General features: G+C 36.1%; 1 protein-coding gene across 2 annotated transcripts in view; it reads right to left on the reverse strand.

Annotated features, from left to right (window-relative positions):
- LOC138349567 (ADAM 17-like protease) overlaps nucleotides 1-19,191 on the reverse strand; it is a 30,216-nt gene extending 11,025 nt beyond the window's left edge. The window contains exons 1-12 of one of the 2 annotated variants that reach the window (XM_069302630.1): nucleotides 19,075-19,191; nucleotides 18,006-18,159; nucleotides 14,926-15,026; nucleotides 13,780-13,901; nucleotides 13,541-13,670; nucleotides 11,655-11,890; nucleotides 10,651-10,845; nucleotides 6,929-7,067; nucleotides 4,113-4,348; nucleotides 3,381-3,822; nucleotides 2,220-2,335; nucleotides 1,388-1,584 (exon numbers count right to left, since the gene is read on the reverse strand). In XM_069302630.1, coding sequence (XP_069158731.1) covers nucleotides 1,388-1,584; nucleotides 2,220-2,335; nucleotides 3,381-3,822; nucleotides 4,113-4,348; nucleotides 6,929-7,067; nucleotides 10,651-10,845; nucleotides 11,655-11,890; nucleotides 13,541-13,670; nucleotides 13,780-13,901; nucleotides 14,926-15,026; nucleotides 18,006-18,159; nucleotides 19,075-19,141 — 2,135 coding nt within the window. In that variant the 5' untranslated portion in view covers nucleotides 19,142-19,191. Of the gene's footprint in view, nucleotides 1-632; nucleotides 1,585-2,219; nucleotides 2,336-3,380; nucleotides 3,823-4,112; nucleotides 4,349-6,928; nucleotides 7,068-10,650; nucleotides 10,846-11,654; nucleotides 11,891-13,540; nucleotides 13,671-13,779; nucleotides 13,902-14,925; nucleotides 15,027-18,005; nucleotides 18,160-19,074 lie in introns of those variants that run through there. The other variant, XM_069302629.1, reaches the window with a different exon arrangement.
- Between the last annotated feature and the right edge of the window lie 3,096 nt (nucleotides 19,192-22,287).

Raw genomic sequence — 22,287 nt, forward strand, 5'->3', positions numbered from 1 at the left:
CTCTCAAAACCTACCAAAGATAACACAATGTGGGAAATTATCTTACATTATTTGTAAACATACAGGACCTAAAGTGAAAATTAAAAAGTAAAGTTAAGTTCATAAATGGCCTTCTAATACTCAAATTTAATATTTGGAGCATTCACAAAAACCCATACGAAAGATTACATGAATAGTGAAATCTGGATCTCAAACTTAAATCTATTTAGATATGATTGAGTAATTAGCCAAATGAAGGAGTAGGTCTGTTATATTAAAGAGTAACTGGTATGCACATTGATTTGATATATTGAAAGTGTATTGAAAGAAGCATCAGAGGTAAAACATTCCTAGAAGACAGAGGCAGAGTGCATGGGGGATTTATGTGAAAATCCTGGTCTAGCTTCATGGGAAGCCTCGGGAAACCCTCATGTGTTCAGTAGAACCCTAGGTTGAAATCCTCATTACCATGTCGTGGCCTAGTCGTCTAGAGCTTGTGCATGGGAACACCCTTCACATAGATGAGAGACTCATTATGGCTCCTATGAATTTTCTCAATAACAATAATATTATTATTATTATTATTATTATTATTATTATTTTTATTTTTTTTTGTTTTGCACATAGGCCAGGCAAAAACTTTTAAGATAGCCACACTTAAGGGGGTTAGGGTCGACCTGTTGCACAAAATTGTAAATTGCTGTATTTTTTATACTGCTGTACTTATCAAGCATAAACGTACTGCATTTTCATTTTAATTACATTAAAATCTTAAATACATTGTGCATTTTTTATATGTTCTTTTGATGAGCTGCATGTATTAGCTCGCCAAAGAAAAGTTAATTTTAAAATTATCATGAAAGTTAGCAATAAATTGTGAATAAAGTAAATATTAAGGTGATAAGATGAGGCAATTATTGTTTTTGAAACAATACTATAAAAAAAACTTGAACTTGAGAAAATAATCAGTATACCAAAATTACTATGAATATAATTAATAATAATAACTACTGCTGGTCTAATAAAGAAAAAATAAAAGCAATTTTTTTAACAGAATAATTAGACAATTATTAAGACAATTATGAACAGCTAAACACAGAATACAATACCTGGTATACACTTTATAGTTACAAAAATATATCTAGTTTACATGGCACTAGTATAGTGCTGAGAAACAGGAGGACACTGTGAGGTGTTCAGAGTCTGACGCGTCTCGGCCCCTTCGGGAGGGTCTCGGGTATCATGAGCTCTTGTCCCTTGGTCATGTGAACGCCCTCCTGTGTCTAATACACGATTAGATGCCTCCTGTACGCGACCAGGCTCATGTACACGTCTCCGTTTACTGTCAATAATACGTACACTATCTGTAGGATGGACAAGCTCATTGCTATAATACCAGCGTACATACTTGCGATATTCATCCTGACGTCGACGGTCAACGTAGCTAAATATGCAGGAAGCTGGCACCCAAATTATGACGGAAACAATGATGACTGTCCCCACAATGTTGTCACGAAGGAACATCAAAACAGTATTGATATTTATGTCCTCAATAATATCCCAGAAGCGCTCCACAACATCTTGCACTGTCTTCTCACATTTTCCCTGTAAATAAAAGTTTTGACGTTTATGCATGAAGGAAATAATAACTATCACTATCCACAAAAATATTTGTTCTTGGACGGAGGTTCGAATCCTCGTCACAGCCCTTGTGGATTTGTTCATCTTGCACCTCTTGATTTGTAAGACCCACAAGCACTCGAGTGGAAGGGCAGAGTGGTCCTACACCTTATGTCCCAACTTCCGAAACACAGAAATCACATTAACATGATATACATCAATGAGAGAAACATAAAAACTTGGACTGGCTTCAATAGGGGCTTCCAGACTACCTGTGATTTTAATAGAAATCTGGTTGTATGACTTTAACAAGTCAGCGGTGGTCTAGTGGTAGAGTATGTGGCTTGGCGATGCCAAAGTCACAGGTTCACGCCCACCTCACTGCCCAAGTGGATTTTCTCATTATATTATTATTATTATTATTATTATTATTATTATAATTCATTACTAACTTGCTTCTAATGAATTCCCTAAGCAAATCTAACCTATCCTTAAAAAATATACAATATAATTTTTTTGAACATGAAAATACAAAAGTTACCCAGCCGAAAAATTAACTCATCATTTTAAAACTCATTACTCTTTAAAACTTTCCCATTTATCATTGCCTAATTCATTACCTTGTTGCAGAAGCCATGGATACAAGGAGTGCCGTCAGGAAGAATATCAACAGGCATCACAGGAAAACAGGTGTCATTTAGCGTCTTGCGGCAGCATCTTTTACAAGCATCATCAACTGGGGACAAACAAATCCAGTGCTGATATAAATAATCATCATAAGGGGTTTCCTTGACCTATAAAATATACACAAATCAAATATTTTAAATATACTGCATAGCCTAATATAAGAAAAATACTAAAATCAGGTTGAGACATGTGAATGAGTTTGGGTGGATATACTGTAAATAGGAACTGCCTCATATAGGACAATAGAACTTCTGCAGTTTCCTTATTTTTATAAAGTACCCACTTTTATTTATCTGTTGGAGAAATTGATGTGAAAATAAGGTGTATTACACTGTACTTGAGTGGACAGGTTGATTGCTTAGCTTTCCCTGGACTGTGTTCAAATTAAGTTAGGTTATGATAGTTTGGTTAGAAGATTGTATACCGAGTTGCCTCAAGTTTTACATATACAGTACTGAACCTTAAATAACCCACCTTGTCTAGCATACAAACTAGCTAACTAAGCTTTAACCTAAGCATCATCAAGCTCATCCAGAAAGCCAAGGAAATCTTAACTGGCAGAAATATGCCATAAATAAGAGCAACTTGGCGATACTGAAAGTGAAACAAAGATTGTTTATTGTGTTTGAGTTGTACATGTTTTGGAGGGATGGGCTGGGATAGTAGAGAGGGAGAATGGTAATGGAGATAATGCTGGAAAAAATTTAATCAATTGAAGATTGTCCCTACATGGACATACACAATGAACTCTTCATTGTATTTGCCACTCATCATTCACCACCAACACCATTACCCCATTTCCAACTTTCATGTGGTGGGAAGGCATTAAACCATACACAAAAAGAAGAGCAATATAGTGATAGAAGGTTACTTAAGCCACTCACACATTTCCTATTCTTACTTTTGATATCTCAATTGCCTTCCTTTTCCTTAGTAAATATTTAAAATTATTATTTCCATACAGTAATTCCAATCTTTTTTTATTACAGTACCTCCAAGGACAAACTAAATTCAGAAAACCTGGACTACTTTCACATACATACTATACACACGTGTCAATATCAAAATAAAGTACTGTATAATTATTTTCTTACTTGTGTCACACATGCAGCTCTGCATGTCTTGTGTCTCGCAATATGGCAGACAGTTGCCCTGATGACATTGCCCTTTCTCAATGCATGGTGTGCCATCATCCATGGGCTTGGCTTTGGGGCATTCAGCCTTTGTGCCCAGGCATCTAGACTCATTTTCACAAGTGGCAGGCTGCTTCTCACGACACTTCACTCCGTGACTCATGAACTGACAGCTCTGGCAGCATGGAGAGTTGCGATCACTACAGGTAGCCTGTGGTCGAAGCTTACAGTGTTTATCACAGCACATGTCAATGTCATCTTGGCCCACCAATCCAGCATCACATTCTTCCTGTCCTTCTACTCTTTGGTTTCCACAATAAGATTCTTCTGGTTCAGTAAAGCATCGAGAAGATTTGGCTACTAATACTGCGCGAATTGCTCGAAGACTGCATGGAGAAAATCTCTGAAAAGAAATAAACAATTTAATTCTGTATTTTTTTTCATGTGAATGAGGAGAGGCTTTGTAAACTTGTGCACTGTTTATACAGCTGCCCATTATTTGCTACAGAAAATAATACTTTATTTTTGTTGAGAACAAGTTGAGAACAAAGCCAATTAAACTACAGCATAGCAAAATGAAAAGTTGGCACATATGATGCCTTTTATTACTGACATATTGTGGTAATACTGTACATTCTATTATTTGAAGACATTTTCAAAAGAAACAGTTGTAAATAAAATAGAGTACTATACCTTATTATTGATATCATATCCAGACACAGAGTAGGTATACATGAGATAGGATCCCCCTTGGCTAGCACTTGGACTGCACTCTGGCCTGTCAGGGTCATGTTCCGAGCCCCAGTTATGACCAAACTCGTGAGCTGTTACTAAATCAGCTTCTCGTGTGATCACCCGCTGACCATAATGATTTCTCGATGAGCTGAGGCCCGAATTCAGGTAGAGAGTGTGACCATTCTTAAAATATTCTGAAGATAAGTTGCATTAATGTATTATACTGTACTGTCAAATATTTACATGTCATAAGTTTGCAGAAAATAACTTAGTTATCAATAATAAATAAACGCGACTTATTTTTTGGAATGTCATTGTTGTTTAATTAAAGACAGTTTTTCTTAAAAGGTAACACAATCAAAACTTCATTAAATAGGCATATATAAAAAAAAATCTAAGAATGGGTTGTAGTTTGAGTCTTAAATTTGATAGTTTGATTTGACTTTACCTTTCTAATGATCCCTAACTAGTGATATCCTCCAATCCTCCTTTGTACCATTATGACCCTCCAGGGACCACTTAAAAAGTTCCTTATGGTGCTGATACCAGAATGTCACTGCACCTGACTGCATGTTATTGTTCCTACCAAATTGGCACAAATTTAGCTCAGCGAGCAGCCTGGTGAGATAGCGTAGGATGCCAAGTGTGAAACATAAATGACATCTGAAGGAAACTTTTAAGTCATCTGTTAGGGATGGAAAGCTATAAGTTGCTCAAGAACAGTGAAACATAAGAATGAATTATACATTATCAAGGGAGCTCGAGCTCATTTGTGAGCAGAGGACAAAAATCTGAAAATATATAGAACAAAAAAGTCACTAAAAGCAATATGCTCAAAAATCCAGATATTAAAATGATATAAGGTAAAAATATGTTAATAGTACTGTACAGTAGAACAAAAAGAAGGAAATGGTTGGTCATGTAAGACTTGGGCAGAACTATTAAGGTCCTGGAATACATTAACGACCAAATCTTACAGAAGAAGTCGACGTGTGTAATCTTGGTAGAGTTGAAGTATTCAAGTAATGTTTGATTTGATTTTGACTCATAATATGAAGATAGTAGCATTACACTTTACTGAAAATTATTAAATCTCCTAGACTTCTCAATAATATTGGTTTGTTAAGTGCTCTAATGACGTAATTGAGTTATTGCATACAAAAGTTTTATATCTTATATTTAGTTCACACCTAGAGAAAAGGGTAAAGTTGTAGAACCTCAACCACTCTTTGGTTTCTAAGGGGAAAAACAAAATAAACTTAAAGTTTCTTTTGGAAATCCTATAGTATACATTTAAAGATAAATGTACTGTTCTGTATCTATAAAACAGCATTACAATCAAGTCTTTAGATGCAATACCTATTGAGATATTAACCAAATTACAGCACAGTACTGTATATCAGTAACCTGAAGTTTCAGGCCAATTGAAGAGATTCATATTTCTGCCATTGGTACTGTAGTTATATAATCCCTTGTAAATGTTTTACAAGTACTGTATAAGTATATTATATCTATATTATACCCCTCTTTCTTTATAGTACAGGTTACTGTTAAACATATGTTTTAATATTCATATTTATTGTAATCAAGTGTCAGGTCATCTGTTAACACTGGATTATAATTTCATAAACATTATAATCAAGTGTCGAGTAACATGTTAACACTAGGTAACTATACTGCTTCTTACTATAGATGAACATTAAAACATCTTTTAAAGATGTTTTAAAGACTCTTATTTAAGGTTCAAGAACATAATATTCCATATATATCACTAAGGCTAGATAGCAGCAACCAGGAACTATCCATCATTCAACGTATAGGTTGTCCAGATTCCACACGGTAGTTACTTCCTTAATCCCTCAAGTAGCTTGATAAAAATTTTGGTCACCCAGTTTTCTCTAACCTAATATGTTTAACATTTTTAAACCTGTTTTTTCTTTAGTCATTTTTCATATTTGCACATATAAGCTAAAAGGGTTTGATATTTTATTGGTTTAGTTTTATACCATGTTACGTTAGATGATAATTTTATATTAATTTTTTTGCCAGATGCTGACGACTGTCGGCATTACCCAACAGTACTGTACACTATACAGAACAGAACCTAAAATAATTTTGGCAAAGATTAGTGAGAAATTAAGATCAACTAACTTTTCTTAATTTAATCGTTTAAATGGAAAATTCATACCTTGATAACTTGTGATGTTTACCAAATACAGTATATATCTGATAATGAATTTATTTATACATCACTTAATACCTGGCAAAAATTTATCATTAAAATTGCTTTGTCTGGCTCATAACTAGAAATACTGTACAATGTTTTTGGTCACAATGTCGTTAATATCAAGGTCAGGGTTTTGTAAAATGTCAGAATATGATTGTTTTTATCAAAGCTATAAAGAACAAAAGAGGAAGTTGTTTTATATCATGCCAATGTTAGATGCTACTTATGAACAAAATTGTACTACGGCACAGCTTTATTAATAGCATGTAATACAAATTTTATGCATTAGTACAAAACTATGTAAAAAAAAAATGCAATAAGCTGCTCAAATTCTTTCAGTTATAAATAAATATGATAGGCTATTAATAGAAGCAGAGGCCAGTAAAGAAGAGTTTAGCACTACAGTAATTATTAATAAAGTGTACATAAAAGTCAGTAAATCAAGTTTTGATCAGCTTCCTTGCTTATTATATGATTGTTAAACAATGGCAAATATCATTAAGAATATAAAGATCATTCACATTACTGTAAGTGCAAGAAAACCCACCTGGTGTGCAGATCCCCCCAACGGAATTCCTGCGGGGGGACCCTACATAAGCTAGACCCAGGATACCCCCTTCAAACTTAATGTCGGTGAAGAGATGTGCCAAGCAGTAATCCTTATGAGAGTATTCACGGCTAAACACCTTGAGAAGAGAGGGAACGGCAACACTGCATTTAAGATAGAAAGGAAATGGCAACATTTTTAAGCAGAGAGAAATAATAAGCAGCAATGCAAATTTGGTGGAAAGAAACATTTAAATTTCTTCAATTTATCTCAAAGCTTTTATAAATCTATGAAAATAAATGGTATTGGAATAAACAAAGTAAAAGTGTAAAGTAGTATACAGTAATATTTTCCACCAAATCCCACCACTTGTCAGGGAATTCCTTGTAAAGTTTGAAAGTACCACTCTAACTATTCCCTATACATCAAAACAAAATTTCAAGCATGATTTATAAGTAATACATACAAATAACCTTTCACACTTTAAAGCTTTCACTAAGAAGATCACCATCTTACTATAACGTTAAAAAATGCAAGCATTATATTTGATTCTTCAGCCTCATTTAGGCACAAAAAGCAAGGGGCTGAAGTATTGTACCACAATTTTTATGGTAAAAAAAATATGCTTCTTATAGTTGGGAGCACAATGTATAATGTACAACAAATCTGTTAAATCGAACATTTCAACGTAACGAGTTACCCTCAAATTAAGATATAGTTTATGTCACCCATATATCAGTGGCACTTCATTCATTTATACATATGCGTGTTTAAATGCCATATTCCATGCTAAAACTAGTTTCACCATTATTAAACACCACTTTAAATTTTCAAGAATAAACCATATAACATGCAACCATCTCACAATATATTCCACATCCTTAACCAAGTTAGTAATTCATGCAAACAAGTTGAGTATTAGACCATAGAAAGTCTAGTCCCTGCTTCATTTATGAAAAACACACTATCAGAAGCAAAAATAACTGCAATGATTGAAGCACACTATCTCTACACTAACCCGCATATGTATACAAAGTATAAAATTTGTTCATGTGAAACAATAAGCCAAAAATTTCTAAAGATTCCAGATGCTTTGTTGAAAATAATTACACTTATAAAGCAGCAATAATCAGACAAGAAAAAAGGTGATACTTCAATTTTATTAAATATTTTCATTCTGGGGTTTATAAAGTGGCTCTTTGCATTATTAAAAAAAAAATTTAATTCCAAAATGGAGAAAGAAATGAATTTTTGAAGTAAACGCCTAGAGCCATCAAAATGAAACAAGTGTAAGAGAATTTATATGCATTGTTCCAAGTAATTTTCTAAGCCCCGAAACCATCTCAAGGTAAATCTCAAGTTAAGTAAGTAACTCATGTTACTCATAACATGAGTTAACTCATGATGTAAGGAAGCATGTCTAGTGGCTCTGAAAATGCATTGGCATAGAGAAGAGTGTTCCATGAAGTACTGGTCAAACAATAGATATAAGAGATGCAGAGGTGCATTATCTTATAAGAAAAAATTAAACACATTGGGAGTATAACTATTAGTGTGGGAAAACTATGCAGGACAAACAGCGTTTAATTCAGCTATAATACAATACTGAAATTACACCCCTCTCCAACTTACAGAAAAATTTACACATGTTCAGTATAATGGATACTGCCAAGATTCCTTTGGCATTTCCATCCAGTAGCAGTGTTTAACACAATATGAATGACAATCTATTGATCCAAAGGTAAAATCTCCATGAGGAAGTAGTACCAGTTTCCTTAATCCATGAATGCCACAGGTAGCTTTTCCTCATTATGATTAAGCATGGACTGACTACTGTAATTGAAGTGTAAGATTGATAAAAATTATTAAAATTCAAAATATTATACAAGATAACTCAAGAAATATAGAAAGATAACTCAAGATTATACAAGATAACTCCAGAAAAGATTAGAAAAAAAAAAACAGCTGCCGAGTATAACGTCCAGATCTCTATTCATAGTTCAAAATGAATACAGTAATGTGGAAAAAGGATTGTGTTCCGTCTTGTAGAAATTGCAAAATGTGAAAATATAAAAAATAAATGTATGAATATTATGGCATGATGGAACCATCATCTTCATTATTTATTAATGAGAAAAGCCTAATGTACGTTTCAACCTTTTCTAAAACATTGTTTATCACATTTTCTGCACTCTCAATGTCCTCGCCTAATTCCTTCATAATTTGTGCCCTTGTCCCTGTACCAGGGCACTATTTCTGTCTAATTATGCGGCATCTAGTCTATTCTTTAAGGATGCATGCATATTTTATGCAGTCAATCCACATATACAGTACAGTATTTAAACACCACCTTTTATCATATTTAATATTATTTAACCTAATAATGACCACTAATTTCCCCTTGAATTTTAAATTATTACTTGGAATTTTCTCACCACTTCCTTCCATTTGGTGTACAATATATAATAACTGTAACTAACATAACATAACTGATGTATTCTCACAAACCCAATGTACCTTCTTGTATATAAATAAATAAATAAATAAATAAATAAATAAATAAATAAATAAATAGCTCATCTCATAATTTTATAATATTACAGTAACTCTTAAAAGATATTTTCCACCATCATAGTACTTCATTATCTTTAGAAGGGAAACCATACATCAGGGTCAAGTTTTTTCACCTCATTCTGTTTTCACACACTTTCCTATCTTTCCCTGCAACTCTCTGTATATAACTTTACTATACTGTTCTGCACTACAAAATGTCTAAGGTGAAGAGGTATGCAAGTCATAATTACACCAAAACCTTCAAAGATAATTTAGACTCGGTCAACCATCTGAACGGTTGTAACACTTTTGAAGCAACTGGATTATATTCTCCAGAATATAGACTTGACAGTTCTCATAATCTGCACATTTAAAATTATACACAAAAGATTTCTTATCTTCATACTGAAAGAAGAGCACACTGGAGTGAGAAGACTGGCAGGAAAAGCATGACAGCACTAACGAAAGGCAGACACGTCACCAAGAGCATGTCACCATCAGTGTTAGAGGTCGACATTTTTGAACCAGCTACATATAAATAATGTTGGAACAAAAGCATATTTCCTGCAGATCGTTCCAGATCAGCAACATCTTCAGTAGCAATATTTATGACTGGCCAAAAATGATTATTTTTTTTTATCTTGACATTCCACGAAGTTATTCATTGCCATTTAGTTTTTGTTCTTTTCACATCCACATTTTGTACATAATTAAATCTAATTTTTTTCTCTATTGTCTTTATTTAGAACTATTCTTTCATCAACTAGCTTATTAACTTATTTACTTAACTCTATAGTAACTTCATTTTTTTGGTTATCTCACGTGTCCTTTTCTATCTAACTTCCAATTTATATTATCTTTACCTATTTCTTCAATATTTAATAGTTTTCACCTTCCACCCGTTCAACTCATACAGTTAACTGCAATACTGTATACAACTATTCTTTTTCCCTTTTGTTTTTCTCATCAGTGCATTTATGGTCAGATGTAAATTTAGTGTACTGTATCTTAACATACTTTTTAAAGAAATTTCAAAATTAAAATTATAATTAAACATTATTAAATACCCCTATATATAGCAAGTTACATTATTGTTGAAGTATAACACACAGATTAACTTTTCCATTACATTTAGTAGACTCAAAATGCGGAAATAACCCACTTCTTACCTCAAGAAGGTTACGTACATCCCAAGAGTTCCTCTCCATATTGTAATGCACCTGATTGGAGCCTATGGGTGTCCACTCTTGGTGCACAAGAATCTTCTTGATTACAAACCCCATACCTGAAAAACCTCCATTATCCGTCGCATCCCGCCAAACTGTGTTCTCATAGATCTTGTCAACGCGATCAATAAGACTGATCTGTAGGAAAAAATGGAAGTTACCTTGTAATTATTTAGTATAATCATAGTATTTTAATATTTAGAAAACAGGAGACAACATTTAGATAAACATTACCATGTTGAATATTCCCTGATCAAGGCTGTCTAATCCAATGTAGGTCTGTAACCTACAATAACCTCCAATGTTATATATATATATTATATTATTATATATATATAATTATACAAATAAAAAATTGGTATTTAAGTTATTCAAAAATCCAATACTCAATCCTTTAAAATGCTGGGTCATGTGACTTAAGTCAGTTTTGAGCTGGAATATCTGAAACTTTACTGTCTTGCTGAAATGCTGTAATAAGTCACTGTATGAACAAATATTGGGCACTATTTATTCTTTGTTCATGATGATATCAGCGAAACATACATTATAGCAAAGACTTAATTTAATTTCAGCCTCTTTCTCAAGATGATCAATTTAATGATTCTAATTTTTTATTTATAAATTCAAATAATTTCATAACAAGAATAAAGAAAATTACAGAAAGCCTATTGACCCAAATAAGGCAGCTCCTATTTATATCCATCCAAACTCATTCATATATACATTTATATCTCTAACTTATTCTTAAAGCATTCTAGTGATCACATGACTTACCACTTAAAGTTCACTGTGTAAACTTTGTACATTAAGAGATTCTAAGTAGTGCAATTATAATGAATCGTAGTGGAGTAATTATCTTTGCATTGCATCTGAAAATCCCTACAAGCCATACAAAAAATATTGCTCCCTCCAAAATCCTGGTTAGAAAATGATCATTAAATACCAACCAGATAATTCACAGTAGTCTTGTAGTTAGACCCTCCCATCTCCTTGAAGAACCGATAGTCAGCTACTAAAAGCAATGGACAACGCGTTTTTTCACCATTGAAATTATACGCTTCTGCCTGCTGTCGCTTTACTCTGCGCCTAGGTCCCATGAGGAGGTCATCAGTAGGCGTATCTAGCAAGACACCATCAGGCGGCTCGTATCCTTCCACCCACTCGTCCTCTTCATCATTACTTTCTGAAAGTTGTAAACAAAATCATCCAATTTCAATAATTACATTATAATATTACAGTAATAAAATATTTTAAAGTTAATTATTTAATTCATAAAAATAATGAATTTAGGATACTATCAAACCTATTTGTCTTCAAGGAATCCAATCTTAATTTGGATCACTGTAAAAAGAACTTAAAATGGAAAATAATAAGATATGAGTTAAGATTACAGTAGGAAGTAGAGCAAGAGGCCTATGCTGCGGTAGTACATTACAATGCAATCTAAAGAAATCAAGATCACATTTTGAAGGAAATCTTACAAATCAGAAATTTTTTTGCTACTAGAACTATAGTTGAAAACTAACTATATAGGGAACTATAATAGGCACCAAAACCATGATATTTGTATGAAATTATTACTATGATAATATTATTATTAATAATATTATCTATTAGAACAACCCTGGAGAACAACCCTTTCCAGGGCTTTGCACCCTGGAGAGGCAACTCCAGACCAGAGGGCAACTCCATAGTCTCCCGAGACTGATGGATGCCTACTACCTGTCCATAGATTTTTTCCATTTTTGCACTCATTTTTGCACAAAAATAAATATGATAAAAAACTAATTATTTTACAGTTGCCTACCTGCTCTGTACTATAAATGATACAATATATTAATCTGTGTGACTTTTCTGTGGAAGGTCCAGTGCTACCAACACTGGATACAGTGATCTTTACCTCTGCGAAAGAGAGACAGACAGACAGAGACAAAGACAATGTGGAAAAGTGCTCTAGGGTGAGGAAAAGTGAGACTGGCAGAAGTGTTTGGTGTTTACACTAACAGGATTACCAAAATTTAACAGAAGAATGTACAGGTTTTAGATACAGTATTATTGCTGAGTGTGTTCTGGTGGAAAATAATTTGAGAGGAAAATAATCCGTGGGATAAATTTTGATGAATTAGATCAGACAGTTTACAAAGATAAAGTTGATCTAGCTATTGTAAAAGTTTACTATTACTATTACGACTACTACTATTGTTGAAAGTATTACCACTTTTGTTTTACACTTTTAATACATTAATACACTTCTTTAGTTGTCAGCTAAAACACTTTCTCTATATAGTCCTTTGTTGCTTTGCAGATATTACTTCTGATTTTAATGAACACTGCTTATGTATTTTTATACTAGTCAAGATGAGGCTAGTTATGCACTGCAGTGTTACTGGAGAGCTACCAAGCACAAAAAAACTTTCATTTAAAAAGGTTATAGTGATGCTATAACTCGGGATAAAAATGAAAAGCAACTTAGTATCCTCCCAGCCACCACCAATACACATACAATCATGCTGCAAACACGAGAAAGGTAAAAAGCAAAAGGAAACGAGAACAACCAAATGTTCACAAAGGTGCTTTTCATATTTATTCTATGCCATATTTCCAAGTTACTCTATATTCAAGGATGAGTTTTTGCAATTTAATTTAAATTATCAATAATAATTATAATGTTAAATATTGCCAAATGGAATTTTGTATTTTCTACTGATGTTCCAATATTACATTGCTGCACATAACACACATTTTATGAGCTACTGTGATCCAAAGAGACAAACAGTCCTAATTTCTTAGATACGAGAGATAAAACTAAGTTACATTATTGGTGCATATCTACCTGTAGTTTCATTACCCTCCTTGACGTAATCACACATTGGACGTTTGTCTTCCCAGCTATACTTTACATCTGATCCACGATACACAATCATAGAGTCCTCACTGGTGTCTGGTGCATGCCTCCACGATGGCTGCCAATACAATAAATATTACTCCATGTTTAAAATGACAAAGGTTATCTTTACAAAATGGATTTACTATATAGTATTCAGAATATCATTAATAAAAAAACCACATTACCTCTACATGGTATGTATCTTCTGGGGTGTGTATCGTGGCTGTCATAATGCCATCTTCTAAGTGTGCTGAAACCTCAGATATTTTCTCCCCAAACACCCGACCTTCATAGAAGTTTTCATTATCTGTAACAATTTGTTACACTATCAGACAAGTTTTCATGATGTGTAACAATGAAGGATTAGTAAAATAACATTAAGAATAGCAGTTAATAGTAAATAAAAATAATTGGCACAATACATCTACAAATGCTTACTATTATACTTCCAATCAATTTTTCTACCATCTCATCAAGCCTTCTTTGTTTTTTAAATTTTACATTAACACAATTAATGCCAAATTCTACAGCAAAATTCTGTAGAAGAAAAATTACTGAAGAGAGATTCATTGTCCAATTACTTTATGCCACAGACAGCATGCACAAAATTCTAACATGTACATCTATAAAACAATAATATTACAATAAACATTTATACAAACTTAAAATTAGTCATCAAGTGCTTGATCTATCTGGAGTGTACAGGTACCTGGAGCATACCTGGAGAGGGTTTCGGGAGTTCTTCTATTCCCCGAGCCCAGCTTGAGGCCAGGTTCTATCTAGACCTGTGTTAGAATGCTAAAATGCCAGTAATCTATTTAATATCTACATTGTATCTAAAAAGCAACAGACTGAACCACTGATAGGTTCCTCTACTTATGTAGAGCCACAAGGCTTGCAACAAGATTTAAGATTCAAAGCTTTACTCAAGAATTGTAAACAGTCTACTTTGAATTAGATTTCCTATAACACCCAACTATAATGTGCCTTTTCCCTTGTTCACTAGCAAGGGAAGAGATGTCCACTTATGGTGCAGAGCCTGAAATGAGGTGTTTATAAGTCTACTCTTTCAAGGGCTCTGGGCTCCCTATTACACACTAAGACAGGAAAGCTCTGCTTCCCTGTTTAGCTGGATATTATTTAGCCAGTCGAGGTTCTAATGATAAGTAGAAAGGGAAAGGGAAGGCAGCATTATATAATATAGCTTAAATCAAGTTATTAACTAACAATGCCCCTGAGCACTTAATCAAACTTGGGATCCAATAAAACCCCCACCGCAACACAGTCCTAAGGTGCACCCTATAAATTTAATAAAAATTAACAGCACTTACCAACATGAATAATCTGTTCATTTCCAGCACCATCAACTGCATAAGCTTTGAACTGAGGATGAAGCAGTCCTTTCCGAGGATTTAAAATTAACCGAAAGTCTCTGAAATATGTAATAAAAATTAATAAATAGCATGCTTTGAGTTTGAGAAAAGTCCCTTACCATGTGAATGTCAGCTGCTACTCGTAACGGTATAGCAATCCTCTGGCATTTTGGGTTCATGGCAGTCGGGCAGGAACACACACACACAGCAACAATGCTACAAGGCCACATGAAAGTACACTATACCCTAAAGCACCCTTACAGGACCATGCAAAGAAGATGGGAGTCACCACTGAATATAATAACCTTGGCAGGACATTGGATATTTAGCAGATTATGTTCATAAGTCCAGGGCAAATATATTCCAGCGGTATTATGCACATGACTTCGAAAGCCTAAACAACCCTAACTAGCAATGAAAATACCTGCTTAGTACCCTATTCCCCGTCTTGTGACAGCACCACTACAAGGCAGGCCCGGCGCCAGCGACATCATACATTCTGACCCAAAGGAAGCAATGGAATAGATAAAGAAAAGAAAGGGCTAGCAAGCAGCAGCAGCAGCTAAACTTTGTTCAAAATGGGACTACTCACAGAATTGCAATGATACTGCTGTCAAAGATATGCCTCACATGACAATGTCACCTAAAAGAAATTTTGATGTAGGAGCTTACTAATGCTAAAGTGAAGATCCCCGCAGCTGTAGGCTCAGCATTCAATGCCATTGCACAATGATACAAACTATATCCGAGTGCCTAGTGTTCACAACAGCCCATTCCTGCAGCAATGACCAATTGGTCTAAGGCCTCAGTCAATGTACCCTTATGCAGGAAGCAATGAACAAATGTCACTTTTTAATCTCCAGAACCTGCATAATCAAATCTTTTCAGAAGACTGTTCTGCAAAGAACACCCTGTAGGCTAAAATTCCTCAGATTATGAGCCCAAGTATAAGCCTGAGGTTTCCTAGACAGTCTGCAAGAAGAGTTGCAAAACTTGAGCCTTAAAATAGGATATTGAAGACATTAAGTTCAACAGGAGCCTTGAGAAGCCCATAAATAATTACAAGGATCTGCATAAGAATGCAACACATTATTATCATTGGTCATCACACTATGCCAGGCCAGGGAATGAAACCCAGAAACAAAGTCAATGTGGAATCTGGAGAGTATGAACCTGGCAACCATACAAAGCACGCATCAGGATGGATCCCAAACATAAGAAATACTGAATTGGGCAAAAAATAACCTAGGTTACTTGGATGTAAAGATGATTGGTCTCTAACCAACAAAATAAAGTTGACTAATGGACTCCTCTCCACCCTACCATGCTTGGGACACCTGGTTGTTTACAAGCATATCTTTCAGAGAGAAATTTAGCTTTTGCAAGGCATGTGTGTTATAGCAGGCTGTGTGCCTCAGTTGCATGATCAATCTCTGACCTCTATACGCTCCCCACAACTTTGAATAGTCAGAACAGAAATTGAAAAGATACTTGCCCTCATGGGTAAAAAAGAAAAAAAAGGCACCTAATGCCCCTTGAAACTAGTGTCCTGGAAATGTCAATGCACTAAGCGTGGGAAGCCATCGAGTAGCTGCCTAGAAAATACATTATGTTTAATAGTTTATTAGAAAGACATTTATCAGATATTAACCAAACTATGTTGGTAAAAAATTCAGCTAGGTTAAAAAAATCTACGACATTGGTGCCAATAGTTCGCCAGGTACAGTAATATCACCATTTTCATATGAACTTCACCAAAATAAATACAGTGCTGTATGTATATTTTTTTATCACCCTACTTCATAATATCTTTAAATGTGTTGCAGTATTCCTCTACACTACAAACCAGTGCCAAGCCACTGATTAACAATATCGGGAAAATAATTAATACAAACCATAAAGGTCAATTTGTGAGTGAGATCAGTTGATCTTGTGATTAAGATTATCAAATATATAGGCATCCTGTCCTATCTTAATCCCACATAATAGTTTTTATGTAATTCAGGGACTGGCAATTTTCCTTGACCTGACATATTAAATTTTGTTTTGTTTAAGGTATCTATATTTACACATGCAAAGTTAATCAATTTATGAGATTCAGTGTTTTCTTTTATGCTACAGCTTTGGTATTGAAGTTCCATTTTGCTTGGAGTGACTGGTACACTAATTATACCCTATGATCTTGTAGCATCAGTGCTGTATGCGTCTTGCCTGACTAGGTTGTGAAACCTGACACTGTAGACAATCACTAGGATTTACCGTCTGGAGTGGCAATATGGTGTAGCTCAGAAACTGTTTAAATCAGCCATTCAATTTTTATTGTAGAATGTAGTACAGTAGCTCTATTTTGCACCCACTATAAATAAAACTACCTGACTGCATATGCTATCTTTTATGGCATCTAATACAGTAGCGCCACAACAGCAGTTAAATTGTCTGTTTAGGTTTTAATCGATTTGAAGTTGTATACATTACCGCCACAATGTACTGGCTAAACACTGTACAGTGTTTGGGTATCAATATGAATAATGCTTGGGTGGCTAATATACAAATTCTATACCTGTCTAGTACAACATACTTTGATATAATACTGAATTTTGTTTAGTAAATATTTTGTTATATATACAGTACAGTGACGTATAATACAGAATTGTATAAAACATGATGATGGTCTGTAATAACTACAACAACTTCATAAGTGTGTGTATAGGGTAGTTCATCAGAACAAGTCTTATTAGATTCCTTCACACTTTCAAGGGACAATATTGAATTGTACTTTACAGTACATATAGGAAAAATTAATTATGCAAATTCAACCATAACAATATTATTTTGCATCTTTAAGAGATCAGAGCTATACTGTATAATATTTAGGAAATCATAAGTCCCCAGTCATATCTATTATACTTAACATCCTCGTTAATCAGTACAAATCATCTTTCTAATCCTGTGGTATCAGTAAAAAGTTGTAATGCCAGAGAAGAGCTAATCAAATAAAATAAACACTGTCATAGTCATGCAAATCAGCAATTTCTTACCGTCCTAAAGCACTGAACTGTACTTCTTTGATCTTATTAAAACGGTGAGTACTCTCTTTTGTTCCCCTCTTGACAATGTGGTGCTTGAATGCAGAAGAATCGATAAATTCATAGTAGCGAAGATCGGGATGGTATGGTCGAGGTTTGAAGAAGCCTGCAATGGAATAATATAATTACATAAAAAACACATCTAGAAAATTTCAATGTTTACACAAGAAATTAAATGGGTGCAAATGAGTCCAACATGATATTAGCTAGGACTGACAAAATATATTTTATATTATTTTGTCATATTTTATGCTTTAGTATGACTAGTGCCTGTGTCATTTACTGGATACCTATATGATAAAGTATTTACAGTATCTTCATGGAAGAAGGCTTCCCAGAAACACTGATTTGTTGATAATTTTATTCACAAAACATAACTAACAGACTTGGGATTTTTTTATTTGAGTTTGGGTCACACAAACCTAATCTGGACCGAGGGACATGTGATAGTTCAATTATTTTCAATGAAATACTGCTAGAAACCTTAAACCCATTCAGGACCCAAAATTGTATTGATTTAATATTAATATATAATTAGAGAGTTTAAGACAAGCTACAAATAGGGGCCCCAAACTGAACCACTTGTTTAAAAGGACCACTTTTTTATTAAATTTTGGCACTAATGTTCATAAAAAATTTAAGTGGCAACTCTCTGAATAATTTTTTTGCAAGCACAAAATCACAAAACTTTGAATTACCAATTACAATTATAATTTCACGTTGGAGCCTCGTAGGCCAGTGTGATTCAGGTCACTCGAACGCATGATACTTCCCGAGATAATATAAAATCTACCTAACACAAGACAACCTACCATACCCAAACCTCACACAACCTATCCTACCCAAACCTTTCCCAACTATGCATCCACTATTAACAATTAGATAAGACCTTGACATTGACGTACCCCGGGTCAATGGCCCAACATCAACTTGAGAATGCCTCTAATTCGGTCCCAATCAATCTCAATCCAAAATTATTTAATAAATACGTCATCTTGAGTATCTACATCTGCCCCCTTACCGCCAGTAATGTCAATAGAGGAGACCGTAGAGAGGGAACAGAGGCAAATGTAGACTAGAGGCCCCATCCTCCCCTCCTCTTTGTTTACATCTCGGGCCACTGATGACACACGCAGTGTTGCCACATCCAAATCGCTCAAAGTAGCGAACTGATGCTCTAAAAGTAGCGATTTTGTACTAAGAGTAGCCCAATTTTTTGTTATGTGACTGATACGGGTTTCAAGGTAATATATATTTATATATATAGAGTACATTATGCGATGTTAATTGTTTTATTAATACTATTTTATTATTTCTGCATATTTTATATCTATCTATCTATCTATCTATCTATCTATCTATCTATCTATCTATCTATCTATATATATATATATATATATATATATATATATATATATATATATATATATATATATATATATATATATATTAGTGTAAACTTAAGCCTAGCATGAACGAACCGAACAAACAACCTCTGAAGCACAACCATGCACGAACCGAAGCCCCAGTGACACCCCCGGAGCGCGACCAGTTGTGTAATCGGATCCCAACCAGTTGTATAATCGGATCCCAACCAGTTGTGTAATCGGATCCCAACCAGTTGTGTACCCGCAAGCCTAGCATGCAAACAACTCATCAAACCCACACCATGCCAAACAAACAGCCCCAGAGCCTAACCAAACTCCCTCCCTAGGTCTACCAAACAAACCCTTCCTTAGCCCTACCTAACAACCTGCCCCCCCACCCTTCCTTAAGAACTAACTTTGGAGCCAAAGCAAGCAATTAATTGAGCCCTATACAAAAAATAGAAACCTGGAACTCTTGCAAAAATACAACAATGAAGCCCTAGAAAACAAACATGCAATTAGTCATAGTCTAGAAACAACCTGATGATCTAGCAAAGAAACATAAGGCACTAACACAACCCCTGGAGCACAACCATGCACGAACCGAAGCCCGATCATGCACAACCCTAAGCCCCAGAGACACCCCCGGAGCCCGACCAGTTATGATAACCGGAGCCCGACCAGTTGTGTAACCGGAGCCCGACCAGTTATTTAACCGGAGCCCGACCAGTTGTGTAACCGAAGCCCCGTTAGTTGTGTAACCGAACCCCAACCAGTTGTGTAACCGCAAGCCTAGCATGCAAACAACTCATCAAACCCACACCATGTCAAACAAACAGCCCCAGAGCCTAATCAAACTCCCTCCCTAGGTCTACCAAACAAACCCTTCCTTAGCCCTACCTAACAACCTGCCCCCCCACCCTTCCTTAAGAACTAACTTTGGAGCCAAAGCAAACAATTAATTGAGCCCTATACAAAAAATAGAAACCCGGAACTCTTGCAAAAATACAACAATGAAGCCCTAGAAAATAAACATGCACCTAGTCATAGTCAAGAAACAACCTGATGATCTAGCAAAGAAACATAAGGCACTAACACACAACCCCTGGAGCACAACCATGCATGAACCGAAGCCCGATCATGCACAACCCTAAGCCCCAGCGACACCCCCGGAGCCCGACCAGTTAAGATAACCGGAGCCCGACCAGTTGTGTAACCGGAGCCCGACCAGTTATTTAACCGGAGCCCGACCAGTTGTGTAACCGAAGCCCCACTAGTTGTGTAACCGGACCCCGACCAGTTGTGTAACCGCAAACCTAGCATGAACGAACCAAACAACCTCTGGATCACAACCATGCACGAATCAAAGCCCGATCATGCACAACCCGAAGCCCCAGTGACACCCCCGGAGCCCGACCAGTTTTGTAACCGGAGCCCGACCAGTTGTGTAACCGAAGCCCGACCAGTTGTGTAACCGGACCCCAACCAGTTGTGTAACCGTAAGCCTAGCATGCAAACAACTCATCAAACCCACACCATGCCAAACAAACAGCCCCAGAGCCTAACCAAACTCCCTCCCTAGGTCTACCAAGCAAACCCTTCCTTAGCCCTAACAACCCCTCCCCCCCCCCCACCCCTTGCCTTAAGAACTAACTTTGGAGCCAAAGCAAACAATTAATTGAGCCCTATACAAAAAAAGAAACCTGGAACTCTTGCAAAAATACAACAATGAAGCCCTAGAAAATAAACATGCACCTAGTCATAGTCAAGAAACAACCTGATGATCTAGCAAAGAAACATAAGGCACTAACACACAACCCCTGGAGCACAACCATGCATGAACCGAAGCCCGATCATGCACAACCCTAAGCCCCAGCGACACCCCCGGAGCCCGACCAGTTAAGATAACCGGAGCCCGACCAGTTGTGTAACCGGAGCCCGACCAGTTATTTAACCGGAGCCCGACCAGTTGTGTAACCGAAGCCCCACTAGTTGTGTAACCGGACCCCGACCAGTTGTGTAACCGCAAACCTAGCATGAACGAACCAAACAACCTCTGGATCACAACCATGCACGAATCAAAGCCCGATCATGCACAACCCGAAGCCCCAGTGACACCCCCGGAGCCCGACCAGTTTTGTAACCGGAGCCCGACCAGTTGTGTAACCGAAGCCCGACCAGTTGTGTAACCGGACCCCAACCAGTTGTGTAACCGTAAGCCTAGTATGCAAACAACTTATCAAACCCACACCATGCCAAACAAACAGCCCCAGAGCCTAACCAAACTCCCTCCCTAGGTCTACCAAGCAAACCCTTCCTTAGCCCTAACAACCCCTCCCCCCCCCCCACCCCTTGCCTTAAGAACTAACTTTGGAGCCAAAGCAAACAATTAATTGAGCCCTATACAAAAAAAGAACCCTGGAACTCTTGCAAAAATACAACAATGAAGCCCTAGAAAATAAACATGCACCTAGTCATAGTCAAGAAACAACCTGATCTAGCAAAGAAACATAAGGCACTAACACACAACCCCTGGAGCACAACCATGCATGAACCGAAGCCCGATCATGCACAACCCTAAGCCCCAGCGACACCCCCGGAGCCCGACCAGTTAAGATAACCGGAGCCCGACCAGTTGTGTAACCGGAGCCCGACCAGTTATTTAACCGGAGCCCGACCAGTTGTGTAACCGAAGCCCCACTAGTTGTGTAACCGGACCCCGACCAGTTGTGTAACCGCAAACCTAGCATGAACGAACTAAACAACCTCTGGATCACAACCATGCACGAATCAAAGCCCGATCATGCACAACCCGAAGCCCCAGTGACACCCCCGGAGCCCGACCAGTTTTGTAACCGGAGCCCGAC

This window comes from Procambarus clarkii, chromosome 48 (assembly GCF_040958095.1).
Source record: "Procambarus clarkii isolate CNS0578487 chromosome 48, FALCON_Pclarkii_2.0, whole genome shotgun sequence".
NCBI classification, from domain to species: Eukaryota; Metazoa; Arthropoda; class Malacostraca; order Decapoda; family Cambaridae; genus Procambarus; species Procambarus clarkii.